At 47.9% G+C, this 19,244-nt stretch overlaps 2 protein-coding genes across 3 annotated transcripts in view; one reads left to right on the top strand and one right to left on the bottom strand.

The window, feature by feature from the left end:
- Nucleotides 1-19,244, bottom strand: part of chrm5b (cholinergic receptor, muscarinic 5b) — a 55,994-nt gene that overhangs the window by 8,153 nt on the left and 28,597 nt on the right. The window lies entirely within an intron of this gene.
- Nucleotides 14,105-19,244, top strand: part of aven (apoptosis, caspase activation inhibitor) — a 101,326-nt gene continuing 96,186 nt past the window's right edge. The window contains exon 1 of the mRNA XM_072484960.1: nt 14,105-14,434. Within this exon, the coding sequence (XP_072341061.1) occupies nt 14,231-14,434 (204 nt within the window). The 5' untranslated portion in view covers nt 14,105-14,230. The remainder of the gene's footprint in view (nt 14,435-19,244) is intronic.

Here is a 19,244-nt window from a genome sequence, read left to right as displayed (position 1 = left end):
ACTATAGTCAGACCATCAACAGGTTTACGCAGCTGGACGCGTACCCTCTCCCCCGTATAGCCGACCTGGTAAACAGGATCGCGCAATACAAGGTCTTCTCCACGGTGGATCTCAGGTCCGCCTACCACCAGCTACCCCTCTGTAATAGTGACCGCAAGTACACTGCCTTCGAAGCAGATGGGCGGCTCTATCACTTTTTAAGAGTTTCCTTTGGTGTCACTAATGGGGTCTCGGTCTTCCAGCGAGAGATGGACCGAATGGTTAACCGGTATGGCTTACGCGCAACGTTCCCGTATCTGGATAACGTCACCATCTGCGGCCATGACCAGCAGGACCACGACACCAACCTCCGCAAATTTCTCCAGACCGCGAAAATCCTTAACTTAACGTACAATAAGGAAAAATGCGTATTTAGCACCGACCGTCTAGCCATTCTAGGCTACGTTGTGCGAAATGGAGTTATAGGCCCCGACCCTGAGCGCATGCGCCCCCTTATGGAGTTCCCCTCCCTCACTGCCCCAAGGCCCTGAAGCGCTGCCTCAGGTTTTTCAGTTATTACGCCCAGTGGGTCCCTAACTACGCAGACAAAGCCCAACCCCTAATCCAGTCCACAACCTTCCCCCTGTCGACGGAGGCCCGCCAGGCCTTCAGCCGCATCAAAGCAGACATTGCAAAGGCCACGGTGCATGCCATCGACGAGTCCCTCCCCTTCCAGGTCGAGAGCGATGCGTCCGACGTAGCTCTGGCGGCCACCCTCAACCAAGCAGGCAGACCAGTGGCCTTCTTCTCCCGTACCCTCCATGCTTCCGAAATCCGCCATTCCTCGGTCGAAAAAGAGGCACAAGCCATAGTTGAAGCTGTGAGACATTGGAGGCATTACCTGGCCGGCAGGAGATTCACTCTCCTCACGGACCAACGGTCGGTTGCTTTCATGTTCGATAATGCACAGTGGGGCACGATTAAAAACTACAAGATCTTGCGGTGGAGGATAGAACTCTCCACCTTCAACTACGAGATCTTGTACCGTCCGGGGAAGCTAAACGAGCCTCCTGATGCCCTGTCCCACAGCATTTGTGCCATTGCACAAGTGGACCGCCTCCGAGCCACCCGGGGATCACTCGTTTCTTCCACTTCATCAAGACCCGCAAACTGCCCTACTCCATCGAGGAAGTCAGGACAGTCACCAGGGACTGCCAAATCTGCGCGGAGTGCAAACCGCACTTCTACCGGCCAGAGAGGCTTCCCGTCCCTTTGAACGCCTCAGCATGGATTTCAAAGACCCCCTCCCCTCCACCGACCGCAACACGTATTTCCTGAACGTGATTGATGAGTACTCCCGGTTCCCATTCGCCATCCCCTGCCCAGACATGACCGCAACCATCGTCATCAAGGCCCTCTAGGGTATCTTTACACTGTTCGGTTTCCACTCGTACATACACAGTGATAGGGGGTCCTCCTTTATGAGCAACGAACTGCGTCAATTCCTGCTCAGCAGGGGCAGTGCCTGAAGCAGGACGACCAGTTCCAACCTCCGGGGAAACGGACAGGTGGAGAGGGAGAACGGAACGGTCTGGAAGACTGTTCTACTGGCCCTACGGTCCAGGAATCTCCCAGTCTCCCGCTGGCAAGAGGTCCTCCCGGTGGCCCTCCACGCCATCCGGTCGCTGCTCTGTACAACTACCAATCAGACACCTCATGAACGTCTCCTTGTTTTCCCCTGGAAGTCCTCCTCCTGGACCTCGCTCCCAACCTGGCTAGCGACACCCGGACCCATCCTGCTTCGGATGCACGTACGGGCGCACAAGTCGGACCCGTTGGTCGAGAGGGTCCACCTGCTGCACGCTAACTCCCAGTACACCTACGTGGCATTCCCTGACGGCCGGCAAGATACGGTCTCCCTACGGGACCTGGCGCCCGCCGGAACCCCACGTGCACCCGAACCATTACCCCCACCCCTCACCCCCCCCCCCCCCCCCACAGCACCTCACCGGAGGGTCAGTACACCCGCCGCTCCTGCCTAGGCCCGCCCACCGAGGCCCCCCACAGGCCCCCGTGTCAACCGTTTGCCCCAACAGCGCCGCCTAGGGGTGACAAAGCTGCCAGGGAGGCCGAAACCACGCTCCCGGAGTCGCAACCACCTGGACCCCCTCCAGAATCACTACCGAAGCCCAGATAATCCAGTAGGACGACCAGGCCACCCGATCGACTGATTGCTTCGCTGTGACTTTAACCGTGAACGAACACCTTGTAAATATTCTCGACAGCCCTGTAAGGAGGTATCACGGTACCTCCATTGCTGATCATACCATGTTAAAGGCGACTGTTACCACTGGCCTACACCCCCGCCGGACTCTTTTTTTAACAGGGGGTGAATGTGGTATTATCAGGTATTGCGGTACCTAAGAGGCTGATGACCATTGGTTAAACCTAGGAGTTTACCATTGGCTGTTGATACGTAGCTCCGCCCTGACAGGTGGAGTATAAGAACCGGTGACATCCCAGCAGCCTTCACTTTCTGTACCGAAGCTGCTGGGGAACAAGTTCTAGTCGATTAAAGCCTTCAGTTATGAAATCACTTCGTCTTGAGTGTAATTGATCGTGCATCAATGACTGAGCCACATAAGGAGATAGTGGGTTAGATGATCAAAAACTTAGTCAAAGAGGTAGGTTTTGGGACTTCCGGTGACGGCGGGCGGGAGGCGGCTGCACAATGGAGGGCTCCGGTTCGGGAACGGCATTTCCGGGACTTTAAGCACGGTCCCAGTGTCCACGGAGGCAGCAAAAGCAGGGAGAAGGCACAGAGGCAGCAGAGTGAAGGCACAGTGAAGAAAAATGTCGAGGTGAGCAAAAGAATGTCCGCAAGGAAAACAGCTGAAGGTCCGTCGGGGAGTGGAAAGGTCACCGCGGGGCCACCTAGGAAAATGGAGGCTGGAGCACCAGGGGAGGCCGCATTGCTTACGGCTGAAGAAATAACTAAGGTGATGGCTGCGAAATTCGAAAGGCAGTTTACAAAATACATAGAGACAATGAGGAAGGAGATGAAAGAGGTTTTGAGTGCACTGGTGGAGGAGGCGATTTCCCCGGTGACGAAAGTGGTGGCGAGCGCAGAGGCGGAGGTGCGAGAGCAAGGGGAGGCGCTGAAGAAAGTGGAGGAGACGTTATTGCAGCACGGTGATCAACTTGCCTCGATGGGGAAGGAGATGCGGAAGGTGATGGACATTAACAAGGATCTGCGAGGAAAAATGGAAGACCTGGAAAACAGATCCAGGCGACAGAATTTGAGGATTGTGGGGCTGCCCGAAGGAGTTGAAGGACCGAGGCCGACTGAGTATTTTGCCGCGATGCTGGCGAAACTATTGGGGGAGGGGGAGGATCCCTCCCGATATGAACTGGATCAGGCTCATCGGTCGTGGAGGCCTGTACCAAAGGCGAGTAAGCCGCCAAGGATAGTGACTCTGTGCTTCCGTAGGTACAGTGTGAAAGAGAAGGTCCTGAGCTGGGTCAAGCAGAAGCGGGTGGTGCAGTGGGCTGGAGCTGGTGTACGTGTATACCAGGACTTTACGGTGGAGCTGGCGAGGAGGCGGGTTGTCTTCAACCGGGTGAAGAGGGCACTGTACATTAGCAAGGTGCGGTGCGGCATTGTATATCCAGCGAAGCTGAGGGTGACTTACAAGCTCAGGGACTTTTATTTTGGAACGGCGGAAGCAGCGGAGGAGTTTGCGAAGGCAGAAGGACTGTGGCAGAACTGAGAAATGGCTATGTGCCGATGTTACCTCATGACTGTATTTTCTTCTTTTTTGTTTCACTGCGTGCGGGTGTATGGGCTAAAGGAGCCAACGTTGTATATATTTGGTAAAGGGAAGTGATGGGACTTTCACTCGAAATGAGGGCTCTTTATGGTGTAGGTGGCTATGCGGGGTTTGTGTGCTAAAAGGGGATTTCTGGGCTTTCCTAGGGCCGGGCAAGGGGGAAAGGGACCTGGGCGGGGGCCTCCACGCTGGCCGGTTTAAGCTGGCCAGTGAACGGGATTGAGGTGAGGGGGGGACTGCGGCCATCGGAGCCTGGCAGAACAGGGCCCGAGTGGTCTAGTGGGCGGTCCCGTTCTCCTTTTTCTTTTTCTCCTTTGTTTTTTTGTTGCCACCGTGGGAGGGTTTGTTTTATTGGATGCATATATTGACAGGTGGGCCGTTGTTTGGGGTGGTGGGATGATGGGATCGTTGGTATTGTTAAGGGGATTGATTTTTTATTTGTTACCGTTTACTGTTTGTGGGTGGGGTGTAAAGTTTGAAGGAAAATGTGAAAATGGAGAATAAAAACATTTTTAAAAAAGAGGTAGGTTTTACAGAGTGTATGAAAAGAGGAAAGTAAGGGAGAGTGACAAAGAGTTGTAGGGAGGGAATTGGGACATCCTGAATTCGCCCTCAGTGTACCCGAACAGGTGCCGGAATCTGGTGACTAGGGGCTTTTCACTGTAACTTCATCGCAATGTAAGCCTACTTGTGTCCATTAAAAAAAATGTTTTTTTTTCAAATTGCTCCTCTTTTCACCCAATAGATAGTAAGTAGTTCGGGGTACAGTTATACCGATGATTGCACCTGTTGGCCATTCTTGTCTGAATGTCTCAGCAGATAATTCAGGTCTGCGTAACCTCACAGTTAAACCCTGATTGTGTTTGCACACTCTCCAACAGAGGTCACTCAAGAGCAAAACAAGAAGCAGTTCCAGAGAAATTATTGTAACCAAGTGGGAGGTCTTGTGACTCTAATGGGTAAAGCCCCCTTATCTCCGAATCCAGAGGTTCTGGGTTCAAGCCCAACTGTAGGACTTGCTGGCCATGGAAGGAGTGTTCATGGTGTGGCAAAACAGTTTGGGACAGATCTAAGCACCCATCAGACGTCTTGTAATTGCCCAGGAGGTTTAAACACCTGATTAATTCCCAGACCCTTCCACAACCGTCTCTTACACTGAGAGTGTCTCAGATTTGGGCTAGATACTTCCCCTAGCACTGTTACACCGTCTAAACCCTTTTAAAACAAATTTGGAGTACCCAACTATTTTTTTCCAATTAGGATCCTATTAATTAGGAGCCTATCCACCTAACCTGCACATCTTTGGGTTGTGGGAGTGAGACCCACGCAGCCACAGGGAAAATGTGCAGACTTCACACAGCCAGTTACCCAGGATGGGGATCGAACCCAGGACCTCAGCGCTGCAGGCAACAGTGCTAACCAGCATTGTCTAAACCCTGCTGTAACTCATCAATTTAACTGTATAACCCAACCTGGCTCACTCATTTAAAACCCAAACACTTACCTGAATACAGTCCATGATGTTGCAAAAAGGGTCCGCCTTTGCTCTTCTCTGCCTCTGCTCTCTGCCAGTGTTTGCCGTGAATGGCTGCTTGAAAGCTGGGGCAGGAAGGCCCATTGCAAGGATGCAGAAAAATTGGGTGCAGGGATCTTTGCAGGTCAGCAGCGATCACCCCAATAACGGCGTTGGTATACAACTGGCTAATCCTTCCAGCATGTCCATTGCAATAAGAGCAAGACACATTAGCCTTGCCTAATGTGGAATGGTATCCCTCAAGCTACAACCACTGTCTCTCTAATACAGTAAGAAGTCATACAACATCAGGTTAAAGTCTAACAGATTTGTTTCAAATCACTAGCTTTCGGAGCACTGCTCCTTCCTCAGGTGAATGGAGAGGTAGGTTCCAGAAACTCTTATATAGACAGAATCTCTCTGGCTCTGTAAAGACTTAATTACCCATAAATGCTTGCATTCAAAGTATCGTATTGCATCTTTGACTTTGTCTATATAAATGTTTCTGGAACCTACCTCTCCATTCACCCGAGGAAGGCGCAGTGCTCCGAAAGCTAGTGATTTGAAACAAACCTATTGGACTTTAACCTGGTGTTGTAAGACTTCTTACTGTGCTCACCCAAGTCCAATGCCGGCATCTCCACATCATCTCTAATACAGAGGGAAGTCGTCAGAGCCATTGGTTAATTATGGATGGACACAACTGACCACTGACCAGATTTTGCACTTGGATAGTGAAATAGCACATAACTAATTGAGAAACAGAGCTATAAAATAAATATACATTAAGGTATGGATAAACTGTATAGAACTCGCCTCATAAAATGATTAAATCCAAACTTAACCATCAAAAATTCTTAAAAGTGATAAACTACCATTTGGCCAAAATGTATTCAATTGAAGGGTTAGTATCATATATTTATTTAAAGGTAATTTAATATACTCTGAAGATTTTGCAGGATACACTTAAAGTTCTAGGTTTGGCATTTAGAAAGACCCATATGTCTCATGTTTCTCCAGATCAGCTGGAGTGATAGACATGATATTTAATTAATTTTAGCAAAGATGATGTGATGCATAACATGGAAAAATGGAGCAGTTGGAAAGTGGCTGGGAACTTACAGTTACAGTCTGTTTAATTGGCACAACTGCTGCTCTACTTGCATTTTTGTTCAAATATGGCAGCTTTTTATTATTTTGTTGACCAATAATAGTAACGCGACACATAGCTTTCTTGTTAATTCAATAATTCAGCTGTACACAGGTACGAAATCAGTACATTCTTTTTTTCAATACATTTAGAGTACCCAATTCTTTTTTCCCCAATTAAGGGGCAATTTAGCATGGCCAATCCACCTAACCTGCTCATCTTTTTGGGTTGTGGGGGTGAGACCCACACAGACATGGGGAGAATGTGCAAACTCCACACAGACAGTAACCCGGGGCCGGGATCAAACCCAGGTCCTCGGCACTGTGAGGCAGTAGTGCTAAACAATGCGCCCAGCATCAGTATATACAACTATAAGGTAAATTCTTCTCATTTTGATTATTAATGTGATGACAAGAGCGATAAGCTCCTCAAACCAAATATAGACAGCCTGTGTTTAAGGAACATAAGAAGAAGATGGTTCTGACTGGGACTAGGTGTGCTTTTTACCACTGTGCGTTCTTACTGTGAGTAAGAAATAAACTACTTGAACTTACCTTTTCAGAATTCCTCATTGATTACCATAATGACTGAAAAATCATGACATGTAGGCATTTTAATTTCTTTTTGCAAAATAACAAGGTAAATAGAGGGGGAAAGATTCTCCCTGTAAGTTGACCTTGAAGTTCTTTCCATTCTTCATCCAACATCTTTTTAAGAAACTGTTCCCTTAATTTTGGGCCACATACTGATCTTAGAATGCTCTGCTGATATTAATGAGTAGCTCCATTTAATCAATGGTGATCTTGATCAGCAATTGGAAAATCATCCACCATGCAACAATGTTAAGGTCGGCCACAGATCAGCCATGATCTCATTAAATGGCAGGACAGGCTCGTAGGAGTGGGAATGGCCTACTCCTGTTCCTACATTCCTTTAGTGCATCATTGGGGGCATGGTAGCACAGCAGATAGCACAGTTGTTTCACAGCTCCAGAGTCCAAAGGTTCGATTCCCGGCTTGGGCCACTGTCTGTGCGGAGTCTGCGTTCTCCCCGTGTCTGCGTGGGTTTCTTCCGGGTGCTCCGGTTTCCTCCCACAGTCCAAAGATGTGCAGGTTAGGTGGATTGGCCATGCTAATTTGCCCTTAGTGTCTAAAAAGATTGGATGGGGTTACTGGGTTACGAGGGTGGGGTGGAGGTGTGGGCTTAGGTAGGGTGATCTTTCCATGGGCTGGTGCAGACTTGATGGGCCGAATGGCCTCTTTCTGCATTGTAAATTCTATGTCTATTACATTGCTTATCGAATTGGTAAGAAATGTCTCTCATGATTTTCCACAATGACTGGGTTGTTAAAAAGGTGTCCCTTTGTTACTTCCCTAAGAGAATGAAACAATATTGTCATGAAGAACTGTTAGACATGTCACCTGGGGTGAATTACCATTTGACAACAGCGTGGAGAAAGGCGTGGGGAAACTGCTTTCCTCTCACCCATGACAATTTGGGAAGTTATGAGGAATAGGGTGAATGGGGTGGGCATTAAGGAATGATTTTAAAATTAATCACATTTGTCCCTGAGGAACACAGGAAGGACTGGCGCCTCAAAGGCTAAGATTTGAACATATTTTGTTTTCCTCACTGTTCCAACCTTATTAGATGGACATCAGGCAAATTCTATGGCGCTCGATGTGGATATCACAATTGTACACAGGGCGAGCACAAAAAGCATCTATTTTGAGAAAGTTAATCTTTCTCTGTGGTGGCAGAGGGACAAATGTGGACAAAATGCTTTTGAGGGATTTTTGACGACAATAATAAAAACAACAAAAGCAACACACATTTGCATAGTACTTTTGAGATCGAAAACCTTACTTCACAGAGGCACTATAAAAAAGAGGATTGTTGAGGCAAAGAAGAAGATATTAGAATGGTCAGGGAGGTGACCTATAAGTAGGGTATTAAAGACCCTTCCAGTCGGGGAACACTTCAGCAGTCAAGGGCATTCAGCCTCTGATCTCCGGGTAAGCGTTCTCCAAGGCGGCCTTCAGGACGCGCGACAACGCAGAATCGCCGAGCAGAAACTTATAGCCAAGTTCCGTACACATGAGTGCGGCCTCAACCGGGACCTGGGATTCATGTCACATTACATTCATCCCCCACCATCTGGCCTGCGAAATCCTACCAACTGTCCTGGCTTGACACAATTCACACCTCTTTAACCTGGGGTTACCCCATCACCTGATTTAATCACCTGCTAATGGTCGCATTCCAAGCATTGTTTGGCATCTTTGAATTTGTCTATATATGTGTTTCTGGAACATACCTCTTCATTCACCTGAGGGAGGAGCAGCGCTCCGAAAGCTAGTGACATCGAAACAAACCTGTTGGACTTTAACCTGGTGTTGTAAGACTTCGTAGGGTATTAAAGGAGGAGAGATGCAGACATTTAGGAAAGGAAATCAGAACATCGGATCTCAGTGTCTAACTGCCTATGGTTGAGTGAGGGAGGATGCATCAAAGTCAATCTGAGCAGGTAATCCTGCTATTACCCTTCACTGTTAACAATATTTCCATCTCTAACTATGTACCATTTTAGATGTTCTTATGGATTGCTGCTAGCTCTTTCTCTATCTGTGGCCCTATTAATCTGTCCTCTGTTTAAGGGACAGAGAGGTCTTGTAGTGCAGTGGTAACGGCTTCCCTACTGCTGGCGGGTGTCTCAAATCACATGGTAGATCTCTATCGCTACCTGCTGGTCGGAGGTCTTACAGATAACTATATACATTGAAAAACAACTATATACATTGATGTGTACATGCATATCACCACACGTCTCAGTATTTCCATGCTGGCTACTGTGTTTGGGGTTACTATGTCTATCTGGATCTTTGTGCTGATCACCTGTTGCTCGTTCTATCACTCTACCTAGTTCTAATTGTTCAAGGTTGACTTTTACTCAATCTATACCACTGTCTAAGAGCACATGAACAGGAGGAGGCCATTGAACCCCTTGAGTCTGACCTACCACTCAATTAGATCATTTCTGATCTATATCTTAACCATCTTAGTTCTGTAACCCTTAATAGCTTTGTTTAACAAAAACAAATCAACCTAATTTTGAACCTTTCAATTAATTTTGGCTCAAGATTTTGGGGGAAGAGTTCTGCTACCCTACGTGTGAAATACCGCTTCCCAACATTACACAGAATGACCTGGTTTGAATTTTAAACATATGGGCCGGGATTCTCTGAAATCCCGGCCAAGTGTTGACGCTGGCGTGAAAACCGGCGTGAGCGACGCCGGCGTCAACGGACGTCCAGGACCAGTCATTCTCCCCTTCCTTGGGGGCTAGAAAGGCACCGGAGTGCTGTGTGCTGCTCTGGCGCCAAATGCCGGCCCTACACAGCCGGCGCGGGTCCATGCATGCATGCCACGTCCGGAGAGGGTCCGCGCATGCACGTCACGGCCGTCATCGCGCCGGCCTACGGGCAACATGGCGGAGCCCTACAGGGGCCCAGCACAGAGGAACATAGGCCACCCCCGGAATTAGCACGCCCGCTGATCGTTGGCCCCCGATCGCAGGCCTGGCCACCGTAGAGGCCCCCCCCTAACAGAGTTGGCTCCCCCCGCCGCTCCCCCCGCCACCAGGACGGCTCCTGCAGCCAGAACGCCGAGGTCCCGCCGGGTAGGACTATATGAGAACGATGCCGGCAGGACTCGGCCCGTCGAGCGCAGAGAATCGCTGCGGGGCCGCTTTCAATGGCCCCCGACGGGTGCCGCGGTGACTGCACCGGTGCGATTGGCGGCGATTCTCTGGTCTCAATTCTCCAACCCGCTGCGGGCTTGGAGAATCCCGCCCATGACTCCTTTTCGTTGTTTTCGTTGTGGGAAAATGTTAGGTTATCCATTTTGGCAGGATGATAAAAAAGCATATTAACTAAATGGTGAGAGATTGCAGAGCATGAAATACAACGGGATCTGGGTGTCCAAGTGCATGAATTGCAAAAGGTTAGTATGCAGATGCAGCAAGTAATTAGCAAAGTTACTAGTCTGTTACCATTTATTGTGGGGAGAATTGATTACAAGAACAGGGAGATTATGCTTCACCTATACAGGGCATTGGTAAGACCACATCTGGAGTACTGTGTGCACTAGTCTCCTTATTTAAAGTAATTTAACGCATTTGAAGCAGTTCACGGAAGGTTTACTAGATTAATATATGGAATGGATGGGTTGCCTTATGAGGAAAAATTAGACAGGCTAGACTTGTAACCGCTGTAGTTTGGAAGAATAAAGGCGACTTGATTGAAACATACAAGATCCTGGGAGGACTTGACAGGGCAGATGGGGAAAGGATGTTTCCACTTGTGGTAAGATTTGTAACTAGTTTATAAAAAAGTGGTTGCCCATTTAGGACAGAGATGAGGAGAAATTCTTTCTCTCAGAGGATTGGGAGAATTTGGAATTTTCTTCCTCAAAAGGTGGTTGAGGACTTCCGGTGACGGCGGGCGAGAGGCTGCCGTACAATGGAGGGCTCCCGCTCGGGAACGGCATTTTCGGGGCTTTAAGCTTGGTCCCAGGGTCCACGGAGGCGGCAAAAGCAGGGAGAAGGCACAAGGGCGGCAGAGTGAAGACACAGTGAAGAAAAATGTTGAGGGTGAGCAAAAGCCTCCCCGAACAGGCGCTGGAATGTGGCGACTAGGGGCTTTTCACAGTAACTTCATTGAAGCCTACTTGTGACAATAAGCGATTTTCATTTTCATTTTCAAGAATGTCCGTAAGGAAAACAGCTGAAGGTCTGTCGGGGAGCGGAAAGGTCACCGTGAGGTCACCAAGGAAAATGGAGGCTGGAGCACCAGGGGAGGCCGCATTGCTTACGGCTGAAGAAATAACTAAGGTGATGGCTGCGGAATTCGAAAGGCAGTTTACAAAATACATGGAGACAATGAGGAAGGAAATGAGAGAGGTCTTGAGTGTGCTGGTGGAGGAGGCGATTTCCTCGGTGACGAAGGCAGTGGCGTGCGCAGTGGCGGAGGTGCGAGAGCAAGGGGAGGCGCTGAAGGAAGTGGAGGACACGTTATTGCAGCAAGGTGATCAACTTGCCTCGATGGGGAAGGAGATGCGGAAGGTGATGGACATTAACAAGGATCTGCGAGGAAAAATGGAAGACCTGGAAAACAGGTCCAGGCGACAGAATTTGAGGATTGTGGGGCTGCCCGAAGGAGTTGAAGGACCGAGGCAGACTGAGTATTTTGCCACGATGCTGGCGAAACTATTGGGGGAGGGGGAGGATCCCTCCCAATATGAACTGGATCGGGCTCATCGGTCGCAGAGGCCTGTACCAAAGGCGAGTGAGCCGCCAAGGGTAGTGACTCTGTGCTTCCGTAGGTACAGTGTGAAGGAGAAGGTCCTGAGCTGGGCCAAGCAGAAGCGGGTGGTGCAGTGGGCTGGAGCTGGTATATGTGTATACCAGGACTTTACGGTGGAGCTGGCGAGGAGGCGGGCTGTCTTCAACCGGGTGAAGAGGGCACTGTACATTAGCAAGGTGCAGTGCAGCATTGAATATCCAGCGAAGCTGAGGGTGACTTACAAGCTCAGGGACTTTTATTTTGGAACGGCGGAAGCAGCAGAGGAGTTTGCAAAGGCAGAAGGACTGTGGCAGAACTGAGAAATTGAGAAATGGCCATGTGCCGATGTTACCTCATGACTGTATTTTCTTCTTTTTTGTTTCACTGCGTGCGGGTGTATGGGCTAAAGGAGCCAATGTTGTATATATTTGGACAAGGGTAGTGATGGAACTTTCACTCGAAATGAGGGCTCTTTGGGGTGTAGGTGGATATGCGGGGTTTGTGTGCTAAAAGCGGTTTCTGGGCTTTCCTAGGGCCGGGCAAGAGGGAAAGGGACCCGGGCGGGGGCCTCCACGCTGGCCGGTTTAAGCCGGCCAGTGAACGGGAGTGAGGTGGGGGGAGGGGCTGCGGCTATCGGAGCCTGGCAGAACAGGGTCCGAGTGGTCTAGCTGGGGTGGAAAGTTGGGGGGAAGGAACCGAGGTTGGGAGGAGGAATTTTATAAGAGGCAGTGGACGGGAGGAGTTGGAGACTGGGGGGGTGGGGGGGGGTACAACTCTTGGGTATCATGTACGGTACTCTTTCAGAGGTTGGAGGGCATTGAGTGTAGGATGGGGAGGGGGAGTGGACTCTATAGGTCAATGGTGACCATGGGTGGTCCCGGACTCCTTTTTCTTTTTCTCCTTTGTTTTTTTTGTTGCCACCGTGGGTTTGTTTTATTGGATGCATATATTGACAGGTGGGCCGTTGTTTGGGGTGGTGGGATGATGGGATCGTTGGTATTGTTAAGGGGATTGATTTTGTATTTGTTACCGTTTACTGTTTGTGGGTGGGGTGTAAATTTTGAAGGAAAATGTGAAAATGGAGAATAAAAACATTTTAAAAAAGGTGGTTGAGACAGATTCTTTGAATATCTTTAAACTGAAGTAGATAGAGTCTTGATTAGCAAGGGGTTGAAATGTTATCGTGGGTAGGTTGGAAATGTGAACTAGGGGTTAAAATGAGATCAATCATGCTTATTAAACGTTGGTGTGGGCTCGAGGGGATGAGTGGCCTACCCCTGCCCCTAATTGGTAGGTATCTATGTTTTTTCTGTATTTCCACATCAGAGGAAATTGTTGCTCTCTCTCTTTACCCGAACAAACTTTTTAATCATCTTAAAACCTCAGTTAGATCACCACTTAATTTTGTATTCTTAAGGAAATACAAACTTCCTCTATGTAACCTGTGCTCTTAAATTAATCCTTTTAAACTCAGTGATTTTCTGGTGAATCTGCACTGCACCCAATCCCAACATTAATAATATCCTTTGTGTGGTACTTGTGCTGATCCACTTGTTGCTCTCTTTCTCCCTCGCTTTGCTTTTTTTACCTCCCCCTGTGATTTGTTTCCCTTTTTCCCCCGATTTTTACTTTCTTGTTTTTATCACTCCCTCTAATCTCTTCATTTTTCTCTGTTCATTTGCTCCCTGTTCTTTATCTCTACCACTTTTTTCGCACTGTTTCTCTGTTCTTTTTCTCTTTTCCTGCCACCGGGGCGGCAGTGTGGTACAGTGGTTACCACTGCAGCCTCACAGCCCCAGGGACCCAGGTTCAATTCCAGCCTGTGTGGAGTTTTCACTTTCTCCCTGTGTCTGCGTGGGTTTCCTCTGGGTGCTCCGGTTTCCTCCCACAGTCCAAAGTGCAAGTTAGGTGGATTGGCCATGTTAAAATTGCCCCTTAGTGTCCAAAAGGTTAGGTGGTAGTTACTGGGTGACGGGGATGGGGTAGAGGCATCGGCTTAAGTAGGGGTTCTTTCCAAGGGTCAGTGCAGACTTGATGGGTCAAATGGCCACCTTCTGCACTGTAAATTCTATGATTCTGTAATTATTTTCTGTTCATTCTCTATTCTTTCTTCCTCTTTTTATCTGTTCTTTTTCTCTTTATTCTTTTCCTTCCTATTTTTCTGCTCTTTTTATTATTCTTTTCCTCGCTATTCTTTCTGCTCTTTTTCTCTTCCTCCCAATTCTTTCTGCTCTTTTTCTCTTATTCTTTTCCTCTCTATTCTTTCTGCTCTTTTCCTCGCTATTCTTTATGTTCTTTTTCCTCTTTCTTTTTCCTTCATTATTTCTCTGATTTCCCCCTCCTCCCCCCTTTCTCTCTGTTCTTTTTCTCTCCCTCTCTTGTGCTCTCTCTCTCTCTCCCTCCCCCAGTCCCGGGGATGGAGCACTCGGCGCGGCTTGAGCGGGGCCGCGGCCGCCGAGGAGGCAGAGGCCGCTCCCGGGCACGGGGAGCGTGGGGAGCCGGGGAGAGGCAGCCGGAGCGGGAGCGGGGCGGAGGAGGAGGAGGCCGGGGCTGGAGAGGGGCCCGAGGTCGAGGCCGGGGCCGGGGAGAGGGCCCGGGCCGGCGGGAGGAGAGGCCACAGGTACAGACCCGGGGGGAGTGAGCGGGGCCTCGGGCCTCGGGCAACCCGAGACCGGGGGGAAAGAGCGGGGCCTCGAGTCACAAACATGTGAACTTTAATATAAAATACAGACTTTTAATTTTTATTCTGTAAGTTGAGGTCTGCATTTTGTCACACATTGTAATTGTTTCCTGAAAAGTTCATAGTTATGCAATCCTTTTATTATTTTATACTGTTTTATTTTAATGACTGTCTATAACTATATTATGAATCATGATCACTTGTTTCATTTGAATCGTCATGACAATGCGGCACCTGTCGCGTGATGATTTTTCAATAAACCAATTATTTACCAGTCTCTGTCTATCTCTTGCCTTCTCCATATATATACATCTCTCTCTCTCTCTCTCTATATATATATATATCTTTCTACATCTCTCTCTATTTATATATCTATATAAATCTCTCTCCATATATCTCTAACCATTAATATATATAACTGTCTCTCTCCCTATCCATCTTTATCTATCTAGAAATGGAGCTCAGGTAATTAAAAGCTAATTAGTCAAAGGTTTTAAAGGAGTAAAACTAGGCAGAGCAGCTTCAGGAGGGAATTCCTGAGCTCAGGACACGGACAGTAAAAGCCATGGCCGCCAAGGATGGATTGATTAAAATTGGGGTTTGCGTAAGAGACTGGCATCGGGAGAAACAGAATGAGTTTGGCATAGCAATTTGTGCGGAATTATCTGGGTGGCCTTATCCAAGATTCGCTAAAGGTTAGCATGCGATTACAGCAAGTAATTAGAAGATCGATGAAATGCTGGCCCCTCTTACAAAGGGGGATGGAATATAAAAGTAGGGAAGTCTTGATACAACTCTACAGGTTGCGCCCTGGCGCACATGTGATAAAAACAAAATATTGTTGTCATAAAGTGTTATTGTTTTGCATCTTCTTATTTAAATCCATTGCTGACGTCATCAGTAAGTGCTGAGATGTCATTAGTTGTAACATAAGAACTAGAAGCAGGAGTAGGCCATCTGGCCCCTCGAGCCTGCTCCACCATTCAATGAGATCATGGCTGATCTTTTGTGGACTCAGCTCCACTTTCCGGCCCAAACACCATAACCCTTAATCCCTTTATTCTTCAAAAAACTATCTATCTTTATCTTATAAACATTTAATGAAGGAGCCTCTACTGCTTCACCGGGCAAGGAATTCCATAGATTCACAACCCTTTGGGTGAAGAAGTTCCTCCTAAACTCAGTCCTAAATTTACTTTCCCTTATTTTGAGGCTATGCCTCCTAGTTCTGCTTTCACCCGCCAGTGGAAACAACCTGCCCGCATCTATCCTATCTATTCCCTTCATAATACCTGTGTGTATTAGTATTTAACTGCCGTTAGTTCTGATTATTTCCATTACTGTTATTTTGATGATATGGAGATGCTGATGTTGGACTGGGATGGGCACAGTAAGAAGTCTTACAACAACAGGTTAAAGTCCATCAGGTGTACCTGAGGAAGGAGCCGTGCGCCGAAAGCTAGTGATTCGAAACAAACCTATTGGACTTTAACCTGGTGTTGTAAGACTTTTTACTGTCATTTTGATGTTTAACCAGCTGTTTCCATGTATTTGTGTCCATGCTGTATTTTAAACTTCATTATTTTATATATATATATTAAAGAAGATTACCTTTCACAATGCATTTCGACTACCATTTCGTGGTCAAATTACCACAATTGTGAATGCTGGAAATGTAAAATAAATACACAAAGTGCTGGAAATATTCAGCAGCTCTGGCAGTCTCTGAGAGAAACAGAGTTAATGTTTCAAATCCAATATGACTTCTGAACATCAGAACTCAAGAAGAGTCACATGTGATCAAAACGTAATTTCTGTTCCTCTCTCCACAGGTACTGCCAGACCTGTTGAATATTTCCAGCAACTTCTGTTTTTATTCCTTGAGTATTGTGACCAATTTTGGTTGTCTCGTTCAAGGAGGATGTACCATTTAAAAGTCAACCCCATGATTTTTGGCCTAAAAAAACCCATAATGTTTCATATATCTTGTGTAAAGGTTGACCTGAGATTTTCAGGGATCAAAGCCCAAAAACTTCAGAACCAAAATATAATCTTGGAGATGTTAATTCAATTTCATTGTAAATGTATAAATTTCTCTCTGAGGTTGTCACTGTTTGGAATCCTCTTCCCCAGAGAGCAGTGGAGGCTGGGTTGTTGAATATATTCAAGGCTGTGAAGAGAGCTTTGATTTATAAGGGAGTTGAGGGTTATAGGGAGCAGGCAGGCAGGCAAGTAAAATCAAGGCTGTAATTGGATTAGCCATGATCTTATTGGATGACAGAGCATGTTCGATGACCTGAATGGCTGACTCCTGCTTCAATTTTTCATGTTTTTGGCTGGGATTCTCCAATCCGGCGGCCAAGTTCTGACGCCGCGTGAAAAGCGGCGCGAGCCACTCCAGCGTCAACGGGCCTCAAATGGCAGGTATCCACCCCTTCCTAGGGGGCTAGTACAGCGCCGGAATGGTGTTCGCAGCTCCGGCGCCTGAAAGCCTGTGCCGCACGGCTGGCGTGAGCTTGCGCATGCGGGCCACGGCCGGCGCGAGTTCGCGCATGTGGGCCACGGCCGGCGCAAGTTTGCGCATGCGCGTGGGTTCCCGTCTCTGAGCCGGGCCCCGGGCAATATGGCGGAGCCCTACAGTGGCGTGGTGCGGAGGAACATAGGCCCCCACGGAACTAGCCGCCCGCCGATTGTTAGTCCCCGATCACAGGACAGGCCACCGTAGAGGCCCCCCGAGGTCAGATCCCCCCCGCTCCCCCACCAGGACAGCCTCTGCAGACAGAACTCCGTGGTCCTGCTGGGTGGGACCATAAGTAACCCACGTCGGCGGGACTTGGCCGAACTCGGCGGGCACTTGGCCCGTCGAGGCCTGGACAATCGCCGGGGGGACTGCTTTCAACAGCCCCCAACTGGTGCGGTGGCGAATCCGCGGGCGTCCGAGAATCGGCGCCCGAGAATCGGCGGGCCAGTGGCATCAGATTCTCTGATCTACCGCGGGGTCGGTGAATCCCAGCCCTTGTGTCTCTGGTGGCGGCAGAAAACAGTGTCATGGATCCACTGCCTTTTATACACAGAGCCCAATATTTAAAGGCTGCGTTTTGTGCCAATGCCAAGCATTCACATTTGTATGCTGATGGTGGACCCAGGTGAACGGCTGCCACCTTTATAGGGAGCAATAGGCAGCAGTGCGCATGCGCTGTGGCCATTTGTATAGGGGGCAATGTGTGACATGAACATAGCTTATTTACTTTCTAGGATCAAAATAATGGAGATGTCAGTACTTTGCAAAATCATATTTAGCTCTGCAGTATCTTTTATTCATTGATCCTTCTTAAACTGGAGAAATTTGGGAACGTCACAGAATATGCAGATGTTTTAAGGCAGGATTCTGCCCTCTGCTTAATCTCTAGAATTAGTAGGCTCACAAATGAAGAGCACATTGCAATAATCAAGTTTGAAAGCAAAATGAGTTGGCAGTAACTCTTGTGTAAACAACACATGCATATGGGCATCGGTGGCCATTTTGTTCATGGTCATATTGCATTGGCAATGAATGAATGACAGATGGAGTTTAATTTGAATAAATGTGAGGTGATTCATTTTGGTAGATCAAATCAGGGCAGGACCTACTCAGTTAATGGTAGGGAGTTGGGGAGAGTTACAGAACAAAGAGATCTAGGAGTACAGGTTCATAGCTCCTTAAAGGTGGAGTCGCAGATGGATAGGGCGGTGAAGAAGGCATTCCGCATGCTAGGTTTTATTGGTCAGAATATTGAATACAGGAGTTGGGACGTCTTGTTGAAGTTGTACAAGATATTGGTAAGACCACCCATGGAATACTGTGTTTAGTTCTGGTCACCCTATTATAGGAAGGATATTGTTAAACTAGTAAGAGTGCAGAAGAGATTTATGAGGATGCTACCAGGACTTGATTGTCTGAGTTATAAGGAGAGGCTGCAGAGGCTGGGACTTTTCCCTGGAGTGTAGGAGGCTTACTGTGATCTTATAGAGGTCTGTAAAATAATGAGGAGCATAGACCAGGTAGATAGTCAACATCTTTTCCCAAAGGTAGAGGAGTCTAGAACTAAAGCACATAGGCTTAAGGTGAGAGATACAAAAGAGACCAGAGGGGAAATTTCTTCACACTTAAGGGTGGTGAGAATCTGGAACGGGCTGCCAGAAGTAGTAGTAGAGGTGGGTACAATTTTGTCCTTTAAAAAGCAGTTAGACAGTTACATGGGCAGGATTGGTGTAGAAGGATATGGGCCAATGCGGGCAAGTGGAATGAGCTTAGTGATAGAAACTGGGCAGCATGGATAAGCTAGGCCGAAGGGCCTGTTTCCATGCTGTTAACATCTATGACTCTGGCAGGGCATGCAGTGATATTTAAATCCATTGTCTGCAATGGAACTGTCTCTGCTTATAACGGATGGTGGACCTTATTTTGCCCAATTGGAGCCACTGCTGAGATGGACTTCCTCCTGATTCTGTTAACACAGCGTTCTTCACATCCTCGGGATACTCCACTGCTAGTTGATTACTATTAAATTGTAGCCCCTCTTGATTTGTAGTGAAGCAGAAACATTGATTGACACTATCCACACAGGAAAACTGCGGCTGGTTTATGCAATGTAAATGCAGAGAAAAGTTGTTCAACCTGTCAGTCATGGCCCTCCAATTGAACATACTGAATTTTCTCAACTTGAAGCAGGTGTCCACATGGAAGGAAGGTTTTCTGTGAAATTTGTGA

This window comes from Scyliorhinus torazame, chromosome 2 (genome assembly GCF_047496885.1).
Source record: "Scyliorhinus torazame isolate Kashiwa2021f chromosome 2, sScyTor2.1, whole genome shotgun sequence".
Lineage (NCBI taxonomy): Eukaryota > Metazoa > Chordata > Chondrichthyes > Carcharhiniformes > Scyliorhinidae > Scyliorhinus > Scyliorhinus torazame.
The sequence above is the reverse complement of the archived record's forward strand: the minus strand, read 5'-3'. Positions and strand labels throughout refer to the sequence as shown.